General features: G+C 26.8%; 1 protein-coding gene across 1 annotated transcript; it reads right to left on the bottom strand.

Moving 5' to 3' along the window:
* Positions 1–1,078: 1,078 nt before the first annotated feature.
* On the bottom strand, positions 1,079–12,533 carry LOC142240501 (uncharacterized). Its single transcript, XM_075312199.1, has 4 exons — positions 12,150–12,533; positions 11,981–12,069; positions 2,024–2,138; positions 1,079–1,912 (listed from the first exon to the last, which is right to left on the bottom strand). The coding sequence occupies exons 1-4, from the start codon at positions 12,316–12,318 to the stop codon at positions 1,665–1,667; spliced, it is 621 nt and encodes a 206-aa protein (XP_075168314.1). The 5' UTR covers positions 12,319–12,533; the 3' UTR covers positions 1,079–1,664.
* Positions 12,534–15,888: the final 3,355 nt, after the last annotated feature.

Consider the following 15,888-nt stretch of genomic DNA (forward strand, 5'->3'; position numbering starts at 1 on the left):
CGGAACCTCTCCGAACCGGTTGAAATTTGCAACGTGGTGTTAGTATAAGGCCGCTAATATCCATGCCAAAATTGGTCCATATCGGTCTATAGTTATATAAGCCGATCCTCAATCACACAAAAATTGGTCCACATCGGTTCATATTCATGGTTGCCACTCGAGCCAAAAATAATCTACCAAAATTTTATTTTTATGGAAAACATTGTCATTGTTATTTCTATAGAAAATTTTATAAAAATTTTATTTCTGTAGAAAATTTTGTCAAAATTTTATTTCTATAGAAAATTTTGTCAAAATTTTATTTCTATAGAAAATTTTGTCAAAATTTTATTTCTATAGAAAATTTTTTCCAAATCTTATTTCTATAGAAAATTTTTTCAAAGTTTTACTTCTATCTTATTTCTATAGAAAATTTTATCAAAATTTTATTTCTATGGAAAATTTTCTCCAGGTTGTATTTTTATATAGATAATTTTGTCAAGCTTTTATTTCTATAGAACATTTTGTCAAAATTTTATTTCTACAGACATTTTTGTCAAAATTTTTTTTATAGAAATTTTTGTCAAAATTTTATTTTTACAGAAAATTTTGTCGAAATTTTATTTCTATAGAAGATTTTGTCAAAATTTTATTTCTATAGAAAATTTTGTTAAAATTGTATTTCTATCTGAAATAAATATTGGTGATATTTTTTCTATGTAGTCTGGGTTGCGTTTGAGACAAGCTAGTTTGTTTGTCCATCAACTACATATTTCCTATCATATCTTCATGCTATTGGCATAGGGAATTTTTGTGATAAATTATATGGTTCATTCCTGTGTTTCTTATGACAACCTGCAATTTCATTTATGTTTCGGATTAATAGATTTTTAATACGTATTTAAAACGCATCTTTGCAAATGAAAATTTATTAATAAATTTAGGAAACCTTTTTTTTTTTTTAATATATATATATATATATTCTCTTAAAGCACATGCATATATATTATAATCATTGACAAGTTAATTGTATATATATATTGTGGCATTGGAATATTTGTATAATATTTTTTTTTATAAAAGATACCATTTAAAAATATTCTTGTTTCTTTCATTTTAAAAAATTACATTTATTAAAAAAACATAGTCTCAAGTTTTGCATGTGTATGTGACAATGATTATAAAACTAGATTGAAGCGACATCTACATTGTAACACACATACCACTCAACAAGTAGTTGCACCTACTGAGAATTAGCTCTCACTAGATGTCGCTACATCGATATATGACTCTTCTATTACAACGCTTAGCGTACCATAATCAAGTGAATTCCTTATAAAAAAATAAAAACTATCAAATTTAAAGAATTTACATTACATAATTACTAAAGGAACATTTTCACATAGATATACAATATAATTAATAGGATATTGGTGGTCCTCTTTAAAGTGACATAATTCAAATTCTCAGTGTAATCTATATCCTTTGGTGATATAAAAAGAGAATTTCGTCGTTAGTTTTTTGTCGTCAATGGAATGATCATATATGTATTTTATTTTTTTTTTCGTTTTCTTTTATTTGGTATAATCATAACCTTGACTTCTTTTAAGAAGGCATATGACATCATTTCCATCTGACGACCTAATTCAAAGGTCACCCTCTATGACATCATCTCTATTCGCAATTTACTTCTTCTCTGGATACATTGGCGGTGGGTCATTATTATATGCAGAACCTTGCATATTTGTTGGGTAGACATTGTATCCTGGATTGGCATTAATATTTTTCTCTACGTCCATTGGGCCATTGTAAGGAGGAGCTCCTTGTTGATTAGAAGGACAAGGATTGTAGAAAACATTTTGTGCGGCGGGTGGAGCATCACGCAGTTCACGATAGAAAGTGAATATGGGATACCACATGGCAATTTGAATAACTGGAATTGAAAAAGAAGACGATTAATATCGGGATATGATTACATACACTGAAAAAAATATTGACTTGGAAAAAAAAATTGAAATTGAAATTTTAATTTTGTCTTACTAACCAATCGAAACTATGCCTTGCAAAATATTGTTTGGACTTTGAGCCAATCTCAAAATGCTTATAAGAACGCCTATGGCTTCTATATACACCCATGGGGCCACAAATGAAACACGGTCCTAAAAAAATAAAAAAAAAATACAATGAAACATCAAAGAAGCAAAGAATTACCAACATATTGGAATAGTAGCTAGTTTTTTTTTAGCAGCGTTGGACAAAATCATATTTAAATCAGCAAATAAAAATTCCGTGAAAATAACAAGGGTTCACATAAAATTAGCATTTTAAAACATGCCACTCAGAAACGCGTCGCCAAAGAAGTAGTGAAAATGTCATTTTCGATGCGGAAGTGGTGCCAAATTGTCGCAAAAGCAATGAATTTAACATCGACTAGTCATAGAACGGATTTCAAGATATTGCACTGAATTTACATCACTTTTTAAGACATGATCCGAATTCAGTGTTTTGGATGTGAATTAAAAAAATTTAGTGATATTTTCCCAAACAAATCAGTTTAACAATTTTTATGGTTTTTGATGTATTCTCCGCTGCAGATTAGTTCAAATTTTATTTCTATAGAAAATGTTGTTAAAATTGTATTTCTATAGAAAAAATTTTTATTTTTTTTCTATAGAAAGTTTTGTCAAAATTTTATTTCTATAGAAAATTTTCTCAAAATTTTATTTCTATAGAAAATTTTGTCAAAATTTTATTTCTATAGAAAATTTTTTCAAAATCGTAATTCTATAGGAAATATTCTTAGGGCCGGTTTCCCAATGTCTTGTTATTATTTATCGTGTCGATAAAACAGCTGATCCCATACAAAAATTTCACTAACCAGTGGTCTATCATCCGGTTAAGTATTAATCGGAGGATGAGAAATTGGCCATTACAATTTTATTTATATATAAATTTTTTTCAAAATTTTATTTCTATAGAAAATGTTGTCAAAATTTTATTTCCTTACAATTTTTTTTCACTTTTTTCTATAGAAAATATTGTCAAAATTTTATATCTATAGAAAACTTTTTTAAAATTTAAATTTCCTTACAAATTTTTTTTTCACTTTTTTCTATAGAAAATATTAAAATTTTATTTCTATAGAAAATTTTGTCAAAATTTTATTTCTATAGAAAATTTTGTCAAAATTTTATTTCTATAGAAAATTTTGTCAAAATTTTATTTTTATAGAAAATTTTGTCACAATTTTATTTCTATAGAAAATTTTGTCAAAATTTTATTTCTATAGAAAATTTTGTCAAAATTTTATTTCTATAGAAAATTTTGTCAAAATTTTATTTCTATAGAAAATTTTGTCAAAATTTTATTTCTATAGAAAATTTTGTCAAAATGTTAAGCTACACTTGTAGTTTAGTCTAGTATGGTTTTAAGCTGAAATAAAAAAACAACAACAATGCTTAAAGAACAAAACCAACAATAACAAAACAAATCGAATGGAAAAAGAAGAGGAAGCACGCTCAAAATAAACCCAGCCAACTACACTCAAATCGATGATTTGACAGTGGCATAAGAAAAGAGATATGTTTGATTCGAATTTATTTCGGCATAAGCCGGCTATCATGCAAAACCTTTTTTCGGAAGGTTCAAGTGTGGTTCATTGTTGGGTTCAGGGTTGGCCTGTCACAAACTGTGACTTTGCAACATACATTTGCGACGGTATAATACGTATGTCGCAAAAGTCGTAAACCTACTGTAGAAAATCAAATTTTGAATAGAAGAAATCCTGAACATTTTTTAATTTAGTTTGACAGCATTCGCTGTGAGTTTCTGCAGAAATTTGTGAAAGTTTTCCCATGGTCAAGCCTATTTTCTTAGGGGGTATCGAAATTCCCGTTGGCGAGTGTGCAAAATACCTTGGGGTTATATTGGACAGGAGACTGAACATAAAGCTAAGAAAGGACGAGAAAATCCACGGTTGGATTTCATCGAATTCGCTGCCTAGCTGACGCGACTAAAGTATTTTCAGTTTGCAACTTTTGTTACTTTTTCTACATTTACGACGCGTATGTGACGTTTACGACGTTTACAACTTTGCGACAGTCGCAAACCTAAAAAAGTTTGATACAGACCATTTCTGGTTGGGTTTAATGAACTGCCTGAATTTATTCTGATAATTGGTTGATAGTTTTGCTGCAAGTAGAGGTTGCTGATGAGGAATGTGGTAATTCCGAAACGTGCAACCATCTTGCAATTCTATAGAAAATATTCTTAAAATTTTATTTATATATAAATCCCTTCAAAATTTTATTTCTATAGAAAATGTTGTCAAAATTTTATTTCCGTACAATTTTTTTTCACTTTTTTCTATAGCAAATATTGTCAAAATTTTATTTCTATAGAAATTTTTAAAATTTAAATTCTATAGAAACTATTGTTAAAATTTTAGTTTTAGTGAAAATTTTGTCAAATATTTTTTCTATAGAAAATTTTGTTAAAACTTTATTTCTATAGAAAATTTTGTCAAAATTTTATTTCTATAGAAAATCTTGTCAAAATTTTATTTCTATAGAAAATTTGGTCAAAATTTTATTTCTATAGAAAATTTTGTCAAAATTTTATTTCTATAGAAAATTTTGTCAAAATTTTATTTCTATAAAAAATGTTGTCAAAATTTTATTTCTATAGAAAAATTTCTCAAAACTTTATTTCTATAGAAAATTTTGTCCAAGTTTTATTTCTATAGAAAATTTTGTCCAAGTTTTATTTCTATAGAAAATTTTGTCCAAGTTTTATTTCTATAGAAAATTTTGTCAACATATTATTTCTATAGAAAATTTTGTCAAAATTTTATTTCTATAGAAAATGCTGTCAAAATTTTATTTACATACAAAATTTTTTCACTTTTTTTCTATAGAAAATTTTGTTAAAATTTAAATTCTATAGAAAATATTGTTAAAATGTTATTTCTATAGAAAAATTCGTCAAAATTTTATTTCTATAGAAAATTTTGTCAAAATTTTATTTCTATAGAAAATTTTGTCAAAATTTTATTTCTATAGAAAATTTTGTCAAAATTTTATTTCTGTAAAAAATATTGTCAAAATTTTAATTCTATTGAAAATTTTCTCAAAACTTTATTTCTATAGAAAATTTTGTCAAAATTTTAGTTCCATACAAAATTTTGTCAAAATTTTATTTCCATACAAAATTTTGTTAAAATTTAAATTCTATAGAAAATATTGTTAAAATGTTATTTCTATAGAAAAATTTGTCAAAATTTTATTTCTATAGAAAATTTTGTCAACATTTTATTTTTATAGAAAATTTTGTCAAAATTTTATTTCTATACAACATATTATTCTATACAACATATTATTTCTATAGAAAATTTTGTCAAAATTTTATTTCTATAGAAAATGGTGTCAAAATTTTATTTACATACAAAATTTTTTCACTTTTTTTCTATAGAAAATTTTGTTAAAATTTAAATTCTATAGAAAATATTGTTAAAATGTTATTTCTATAGAAAAATTCGTCAAAATTTTATTTCTATAGAAAATTTTGTCAAAATTTTATTTCTATAGAAAATTTTGTCAAAATTTTATTTCTATAGAAAATTTTGTCAAAATTTTATTTCTATAGAAAATTTTGTCAAAATTTTATTTCTGTAAAATATATTGTCAAAATTTTATTTCTATTGAAAATTTTCTCAAAACATTATTTCTATAGAAAATTTTGTCAAAATTTTAGTTCCATACAAAATTTTGTCAAAATTTTATTTCCATACAAAATTTTGTTAAAATTTAAATTCTATAGAAAATATTGTTAAAATGTTATTTCTATAGAAAAATTTGTCAAAATTTTATTTCTATAGAAAATTTTGTCAACATTTTATTTTTATAGAAAATTTTGTCAAAATTTTATTTCTATAGAAAATGCTGTCAAAATTTTATTTCCATACAAAATTTTGTCACTTTTTTATACCCTTCACCACTACTGTGGTACAGGGTATAATAAGTTTGTGCATTTGTATGTAACGCCAAGAAGGAGTAATCATAGACCAACCTTTTAGTATACGGATCGGCTTAGAATTAAATTCTGAGTCGATTTAGCGATGTCCGTCTGTCTGTCTGTCTGTCTGTCCGTCTGTCTGTCTGTTGATGTATTTTTGTGTGCAAAGTACAGCTCGCAGTTTTAGTCCGATCGTCCTAAAATTTGGTATAGGGTCCTGTTTCGGCTCAAAGGCGATCCCTATTGAAATCGGTTCAGATTTAGATATAGCTGCCATATATATTTTTCACCGATCTGGTCATAATTGGCGTGTATATCAACCGATCTTCCTCAAATTCTGTACGTCCGAATATTTCATGGGTCTCAAAAAACTTGCAAAATATCAGCCAAATCGGTTCAGATTTAGATATAGCTCCAATATATAGCTTTCGTCCGATTTATACTCATTTGCCCACAGAGGCCAATTTTTAACTCCGATTTAGTTGAAATTTTGCACAGGGAGTAGAATTAGCATTGTAACTATGCGTACCAAATTTGGTTGAAATCGATTCAGATTTGGATATAGCTCCCATATATAGCTTTCGCCCGATTTACACTCATTTGCCCACAGAGGCCAATTTTTTGCTCCGATTTAGTTGAAATTTTGCACAGGGAGTAGAACTAGCATTATAGCTATGCGTGTCAAATTTGGTTGAAATCGGTTCAGATTTAGATATAGCTCCCATATATAGCTTTCGCCCGATTTACAGTCAAATGACCACAGAGGCCAATTTTTTGCTCCGATTTAGTTGAAATTTTGCACAGGGAGTATAATTAGCATTGTAGCTATGCGTGCCAAATTTGGTTGAAATCGGTTCAGATTTAGATATATCTCCCATATATAGCTTTCGCCCGATTTACACTCATATGACCACAGAGGCCAATTTTTAACTCCGATTTAGTTGAAATTTTGCACAGAGGGTAGAATTAGCATTGTAGCTATGCGTGCCAAATTTGATTGAAATCGGTTCAGATTAAGATATAGCTTCCATATATATGTTTTTCTGATTTCGACAAAAATGGTCAAAATACCAACATTTTCCTTGTTAAATCGCCACTGCTTAGTCGAAAAGTTGTAACAATGACTCTAATTTTCATAAACTTCTAATACATATATATCGAGCAATAAATCATAAATAAACTTTTGCGAAGTTTCCTTAAAATTACTTCAGATTTAAATGTTTCACATATTTTTTTACTAATATTGTGTTCCACCCTAGTGCATTAGCCGACTTAAATTTTGAGTCTATAGATTTGTAGAAGTCTATCAAATTCTGTCCAGATCGAGTGATATTTAAATGTATGCATTTGGGACAAACCTTTATATATAGCCCCCAACACATTTGACGGATGTGATATGGTATCGAAAATTTAGATCTACAAAGTGGTGCAGGGTATAATATAGTCGGCCCCGCCCGACTTTAGACTTACTTGTTTTTCTATAGAATTTTTTTTTTAAATTTAAATTCTATAGAAAATGTTGTTAAAATGTTATTTCTATAGAAAAATTTGTCAAAATTTTATTTCTATAGAAAAATTTGTCAAAATTTTATTTCTATAGAAAATTTTGTCAAAAATGTATTTATATAGAAAAATTTGTCAAAATTGATCTGTATGTAGGGGAGTCTGGGAATCGGTTTATATTGGGGCTATATACTATTATGAACTGATATGGATCCATTTTTGTTTGATTGGGGTCGGTTTATATGGTGGCTAAATTTAACCATAGACCGATATGGAACATATTTGGCATGGTTATTAGCGGTCATACACTTGCACATCGTAACAAATTTCACCCGGATCGGATGAAATTTGCTCCTCCAAGAGGATCCGTAAGCAAAATCTGGGGATAGGTATAGGGATAGGGTTTATATATAATTATGGACCTATGTGGACTAATTTTTGCATGGTTGGTAGAGACCTTCTACTAACACCAAGTACCAAATTTCAACCGGATCGGATGAAATTTGATTTTTTAAGAGGGTCCGCGAGCCAAATCTGTGGGTCCGTTTATATGGGGGTTACACGTAAAAGTAGTACGATATAGCCCATTTGCAATACCATCCGACTTACATCAATAACAACTACTTGTGCCAAGTTTGAAAATTTCAGGGGGGTTTGATGACATATTGGGAAAATCCCAAGCAGGTCAGTTCAACCAGTACGCTTCCCGAAAGTAAATGTAAAGATTTTACCTATGAAGACTATATCAGATTCTGGATTTATAAGAACAATTTTTGTTTTCGTTTTAGAGGAATCATAAAGATCTCTTGTAAGTGTGCAAGATAATGTTAAAGGGTGATACGGTCAAAATTTGGTTAAGGGAAAACGCGTGTAAATCGGTGAAATCGTTTATTTAAAAAATCAAATTAAATTTATTTTTCAAGTTCAATTAGTATAAAATTCAGGAAAAATATTCAGTTAGGCTTTCGCTTTTCCAAATCCGAATTGCCGGGCCTCACGCTTGACACCTGCCATCAGATTTTGTACAGCCACCTTGTCCACCTTCTTCGCCGCAGAAAGCCAGTTTGCCTTGAACTGCTGCTCGTCCTTAGCAGTTTTTTTGGTCTTCTTTAGGTTCCGCTTGACAATAGCCCAGTATTTCTCAATTGGGCGGAGCTCTGGCGTGTTGGGAGGGTTCTTGTCCTTGGGAACCACCTGCACATTGTTGGCGGCGTACCACTCCATGGCCTTTGTACCGTAATGGCAGGATGCCAAATCCGGCCAAAACCGTACGGAACAAGGAAAGGCAGCAGACGTTTATTCAAACACTCTTTCACGTAAATTTCTTGGTTGACAGTCCCGGAAGCTATGAAAATGCTGCTTTTCAAGCCACAGGTACAGATGGCTTGCCAAACCAGATATTTCTTTGCGAACTTTGATAGTTTTATGTGCTTGAAAATATCTGCTACCTTTGCCCTTCCTTTTGCCGTATAAAACTCCTGTCCCGGAAGCTGCTTGTAGTCGGCTTTCACGTAGGTTTCGTCGTCCATTACCACGCAGTCAAACTTCGGCAGCATCGTCGTGTACAGCCTCCGACGGCTCCGCTTTGGCCGTCGTATTTTGTTTATCATCGCGATTTGGAGTCACTACCTTCTTGCTTGGACTGTATTTTGACAACTGAAGAGTAAATTCCAAAATCAAAATAGGAGTAACATTCTACACACACACCTTCAAAATGAGGGGTCTTCAGCTTTTGTAAATGCAAAATTGAAAGAAATACGTCAAGTTTATATTGACCAAATTTTGACCGTATCACCCTTTATATTAACATTATTTTCTTTGCAATATACTTTAATATATTTAATATATTTAAAATATTTGAAATTTAAAGTATATGCCCATATGCAAAACAATTTATTAACAGTTTAGCGGAAGAATGTACATGGTAAAAGTAGGCTTGAAGTCTCTCCGATACACTTTACATTTTATGATTTTGTGACATAAAAAACTTCACTTTTTAAAAAAATAAATATTTTAAAAAGTATTTTCAATATTTGTGGTCTAAAAATTCTACCATTCATTCAATTGGAATAGAACATTTGTATTCCCTTCTACTTTATACTAGAGCTACTCTGTTAGACCTGATTTTTACCGCGAATGATTAGCACTAACATTCCTATGTCACCACGGGTAAAAAGATATATGATGTTGGTATGGGATGATCAGACCTCATGATTACAAAAATCAGCACTCCAATCAGGCCTCCTTAGCAGTTTTTTCCGCCGCTGGGACCCCCGTCACCATTCTATGGTGGTGAGTATAAAAAGTGCGTGGAATAATAAGATCTAGTAAAACACGCAGAGACGTGGGATACAATCAGAAAATTTATTAATTAAATTTGTACTCCTTTACTCCAAGAGATAGAGAGAGAGATAGAGAGAGATCAAAATTTGATATGGAGAAATAGAGAAGTTGGAAGTTTTTGCTCGAGATATTTATTGTCAAAATTTTATTACTATAGAAAATTTTGTCAAAATTTTATTACTATAGAAAATTTTGTCAAAATTTTATTTCTATAGAAAATTTTGTCAAAATTTTATTTCTTTAAAAAATTTTGTCAAAATGTTATTTCTGTAGAAAATTTTGTCAAAATTTTATTTCTATAGAAAATTTTGTCAAAATTTTATTTCTATAGAAAATTTTGTCAAAATTTTATTTCTATAGAAAATTTTGTCAAAATTTTATTTCTATAGAAAATTCTGTCAAAATTTTATTTCTGTAGAAAATTTTGTCAAAATTTTATTTCTATAGAAAATTTTGTCAAATTTTTATTTCTATAGAAAATTTTGTCAAAATTTTATTTCTATAGAAAATTTTGTCAAAATTTTATTTCTATAGAAAATTTTGTCAAAATTTTATTTCTATAGAAAATTCTGTCAAAATTTTATTTCTATAGAAAATTTTGTCAAAATTTTATTTCTGTAGAAAATTTTGTCAAAATTTTATTTCTATAGAAAATTTTGTCAAATTTTTATTTCTATAGAAAATTTTGTCAAAATTTTATTTCTATAGAAAATTTTGTCAACATTTTATTTCTATAGAAAATTCTGTCAAAATTTTATTTCTAAAGAAAATTTTGTCAAAATTTTATTTCTATAGAAAGTTATGTCAAAATATTATTTCTATAGAAAATTTTATCAAAATTTTATTACTATAGAAAATTTTGTCAAAATTTTATTTCTATAGAAAATTTTGTCAAAATTTTATTTCTATAGATAATTTTGAAAAATTTTTATTTCTTTAGAAATTGTTCTAAAAATTTTATTTCTACAGAAAATTTTGTCAAAATTTTATTTCTATAGAAAATTTTGTCAAAATTTTATTTCTATAGAAATTTTTGTCAAAATTTTATTTCTATAGAAAATTCTGTCAAAATTTTATTTCTATAGAAAATTTTGTCAAAATTTTATTTCTATAGAAAATTTTGTCAAAATTTTATTTCTATAGAAAATTTTGTCAAAATTTTATTTCTATAGAAAATTTTGTCAAAATTTTATTTCTATAGAAAATTTTGTCAAAATTTTATTTCTATAGAAAATTTTGTCAAAATTTTATTTCTATAGAAAATTTTGTCAAAATTTTATTTCTATAGAAAATTTTGTCAAAATTTTATTTCTATAGAAAATTTTGTCAAAATTTTATTTCTATAGAAAATTTTGTCAAAATTTTATTTTATAGAAAATTTTGTCAAAATTTTATTTCTATAGATAATTTTGAAAAATTTTTATTTCTCTAGAAATTGTTCTAAAAATTTTATTTCTACAGAAAATTTTGTCAAAATTTTATTTCTATAGATAATTTTGAAAAATTTTTGTTTCTCTAGAAATTGTTCTAAAAATTTTATTTCTACAGACAATTTTGTCAAAATTGTATTTCTATAGAAAATTTTGTCAAAATGTTATTTCTATAAAAAATTTTGTCAAAATTTTATTTCTATAGAAAATTTTGTCAAAATTTTATTTCTATAGAAAATTTTGTCAAAATTTTATTTCTATAGAAAATTTTGTCAAAATTTTATTTCTATAGAAAATTTTGTCAAAATTTTATTTCTATAGAAAATTTTGTCAAAAATTTATTTCTATAGAAATTATTCTAAAAATTTTATTTCTAAAGAAAATTTTGTCAAAATTTTATTTCTATAGAAAGTTATGTCAAAATATTATTTCTACAGAAAATTTTCTAAAAATTTTATTTCTATTAAATATTTTGTCAAAATTTTATTTCTATTCGAAAATTTTGTAAAAATTTTATATTTATAGAAAATTTTGTAAAAAAAAATTATTTCTATAGAAAATTTTGTCAAGTTTTTATATCTACATAAAATTTTTTCAGTCGCTATAATTGAGCTTTCATTAAACAAATCTATTTTTGCTTTAAAGAATCTCTAAAAGACTTTACCCAATAGTTTGTTTGGAAAAAAAACATTTTGCCTAGCATTAATACTTACCCTTTTTATACCAATGATAAGTAAAACCGATGTTATTAACATTCCAATGCAGGCTAATACTTGCATTACCAAGAGCACTATAAAGAATACTAGGAAATACGAAAAAAAAACAAAAATTTCTATTTCAAAACAAAATTGGTTCAAATTCCCCATCAGATCTTTTACTCACCACCTAACTTTTTTGCAGATTCAGCATCTTCTTCATCTAACTCCTGTTCCATTCCGGCATTGTGGAAAATAGCCACTGTTGTCAATAGAAATATGAATATGACACATCCTATACCACTTAATATAGCACTTAAATAGGCTATAACATTACACAAAGTTTTACTGACCATGGTGAGTTTGTTTCCTTTTTCGTTCAATTATTTAAAAATATTTTCGATTTTTTTTATGAATTTTGTTTTAATACAAATTTTATGCGCACTCACACCAATAATCGATCAATAGTCGTTATTAACACACGCGCCCACAACGCGTGGTTTCAAAGTTGTTAGACGACCAACAAGATTCAACTGAAGCCAGACACACAATAAAATATACTTCATCCGCAAAATAAAACACACGCCATGTATATATAGAGATTCCAACATTGTAATGAAACAAGACAGTGTGTTCTGATGATGACTACACTAAAAGTTAGAGGTGCCAGATTTTTATTTCAATCTATGCCCCTGGAATAGATATCACTCTTTAAAGAAGAAAGAAGTCATTGACAACTATAATAAGAGGATTCTCAAGTTCATAAACTAGATTTACGAGGGTTGCCTTTTATATTTCGGGATTAGAGATACGGTTAACACCAGGGTTGGCCTGTCACAAACTGTGACTTTTGCGACATACATTTGCGACGGTATAATACGTATGTCGCAAAAGTCGTAAACCTACTGTAGAAAACCTAATTTTGAATAGAAGAAATCCTGAACATTTTTTAATTTAGTTTGGCAGCATTCGCTGTGAGTTTCTGCACAAATTTGTGAAAGCCTATTTTCTTAGGTGGTATCGAAATTCCCGTTGGTGAGTGTGCACAATACCTTCGGGTTATATTGGACAGGAGACTGAACTTAAAGCTAAGAAAGAAAATCCACGGTACTCGTGCAAAATGCAATAGCAGTGTTGCCAACTCCCCAAGGCCAAAAAGCACCAAAAAAAATATTATAAATTCTAACATACCACCTTCCACCACAAAATCGAAAATTAAATGCTCTACTAAAAAAAAAAAAAAAAAAAACCTTCCCAAGATGTTTTATAGAACTTTTGTGAATTGAATTTCAAGAAGTTAAGTTAAGTTTAGCCGCTGAAATAGTCATTTTTTTCACAATTACTTTTCTTTAGTAAATCATTTTAAGGAATTCAAACTTTGTGAAAATTTGCTTTTGGCTATTCCCCATCAAGTTATAATAAACTTTGCAGCAAATATGCATAATTTTAAGCCCATTTTCACTGATATAGTTTTCACTTTAGCGGCAAAACTCAAACTTAGTACTCACTATTATCAACCGCTATTCAAGTATACACCTTCATAAGTTTTAATGCTTTCGTCCAATTCATTTTGATCAGTGATGTTTTTCAACTTTCAAAATATTAATATATGGATGGAGTCTATTGCTTATTTCAGTTGTGCGTGCTTTTGTGGATTTAATACAAACGTTTTTAATGACATCTTTACCAAATTCAAAAATTCGACACTCATCGCTCGACTTTCCTACAGAATACCCTAAATAACAATATTAATTAAAAAATAATCAATACCAACTTCATTACTATCAAATTCTATAGTTGGCAATAAATTTGATTTTCTTCGGCTCTTGAAAGTCTAATCAAAATTTTTGTATCAATTAAACTTAATACTGTTCAAAATAAAAAAAGCACCAAAAGCACTACATGAAAATGCCAGAAAGCACCAAGTTGGTGCTTTTTTTGAAAAGGCACCAAAAAGGCAATTTGGTGCTTTTTAGAAATCAAAAAGCACTAAATTTGGTGCTAAAAGCACCAAATTTAGTTCTATTGAAAATGTTGTCCTATTGAAAATGTTGTCAAAATGTTATTTTCTATTGAAAATTTTGTCAAAAATTGTATTCCTATAGAAAATTTGTTCACAATTTTTATTCCTATAGAAAATTTTGCCAAAATTTTCTTTCTATAGAAAATTTTGCCAAAATTTTCTTTCCATATAAAATTTTGTCAAAATTTTATTTCTATAGAAAATTTTGTGAAAATTTTATTTCTATAGAAAATTGTTGTCAAAATTTTATTGTAATAGAAAATTTTGTCAAAATTTAATTCCAATAGAAAATTTTGTCAAAATTTTATTCCAATTGAAAGTTTTATCAAAATTTTATTTCTATAGAAAGTTTTTATCAAAATTTTATTTCTGTAGAAAATTTTGTAAAAATTTTATTCCAATAGAAAATTTTGTCAAAATTTAATTCCACTAGAAAATTTTGTCAAAATTTAATTCCAATAGAAAATTTTGTCAAAATTTTATTTTTAATTGTAAAAATTTAATTTCAATAGAAAATTTTGTCAAATTTTTATTTCTATAGAAAATTTTGTAAAAAATGTATTTCTATAGAAAATTTTATAAAAATTTTAGTTCTATAGAAAATTTTATGAAAATTCTATTTCTATAAAAAATTTTGTCAAAATTGTATTTCTATAGAAAATTTTGTCAAAATTGTATTTCTATAGAAAATTTTTGTCAAAATTTTATTTCTATAGATAATTTTGTCAAAATTTTATTCCAATAGAAAATTTTGTCAAAATTTAATTCCAATAGAAAATTTTGTCAAACTTGTATTCCAATTGAAAATTTTGTCAAAATTTTATTTCTATAGAAAATTTTTGTCAAAATTTTATTTCTATAGAAAAATTTGTTAAAATTTTATTGCAATAGAAAAGTTTGTCAAATTTTTATTTCTATAGAAAATTTTGTAAAAAATTTTGTTCTATAGAAAATTTTGTAAAAAATTTTGTTCTATAGAAAATTTTATAAAGATTTTATTTCTATAGAAAATTTTTTGTCAAAAATTTATTTCCAATAGAAAATTTTGTCAAAATGTAATTCCAATAGACAATTTTGTCAAAATTTACTTCCAATAGAAAATTTGTCAAAATTTTATTCCAATTGAAAATTTTGTCAAAATGTTATTTCTATAGAAAATTTTTGTCAAAATTTTATTTCTATAGAAAATCTTATTCCAATAGAAAATTTTGTCAAAATTTTATTCCAATAGAAAATTTTGTCAAAATTTTATTTCTATAGAAAATTTTGTCAAAATTTTATTCCAATAGAAAATTTCATAAAATTTTATGAAAATTTTATTTCAATCGAAAATTTTGTCAACAATTTTATTCCTATAGAAAATTTTGTCAAATTTTTATTTCTATAGAAAAATAGAAAATTTTATGAAATTTTTATTCCTATAGAAAATTTTATCAAATTTTTATTTCTATAGAAAAATAGAAAATTTTGTCAAAATTTTATTCCAATAGAAAATTTTGTCAAAAGTTTATTCCAATAGAAAATTTTGTCAAAATTTTATTCCAATAGAAAATTTTGTCAATATTTTATTCCAATAGAAATTTTTGTCATCGGACCAAATTTAAAAATTATTAATTTTTTGGACCAAAATGGCAACCCTGGACTACACTAAAAGTAAGTGTTGCCATATTTCTATTCCGATGTATCTCCCTGACTTAGATATCATTCTGTAAGGAAGTTGGGAAATTACTTCGAAATGCCATTGACAACGATTATAAGATTTACGAGAGTTGTCTTTTATATTTCGGGATTAGAGAATAAAAACAAATAGTAATTATCGAAAATAGCTTTATTGTTTTAAGATACACTTTTGCATGCTTTTGAACCAAATGAAGCACTTTTGGCACTCTGATTGAGGAATCTT

The sequence above is a fragment of the Haematobia irritans genome, chromosome 5, assembly GCF_050003625.1.
Source record: "Haematobia irritans isolate KBUSLIRL chromosome 5, ASM5000362v1, whole genome shotgun sequence".
NCBI lineage: Eukaryota > Metazoa > Arthropoda > Insecta > Diptera > Muscidae > Haematobia > Haematobia irritans.

Coding starts and splice junctions, on each gene's coding strand:
- LOC142240501 (XM_075312199.1), bottom strand. CDS start 12,318: ATGGTCAGTAAAACTTTGTGTAATGTTATAGCCTATTTAAGTGCTATA. Junction 2,139..11,980: donor TTATCATTGGTATAAAAAGG/GTAAGTATTAAT, acceptor TTATTTTTTTAG/GACCGTGTTTCATTTGTGGC. Junction 1,913..2,023: donor GCAAGGCATAGTTTCGATTG/GTTAGTAAGACA, acceptor TTTCAATTCCAG/TTATTCAAATTGCCATGTGG.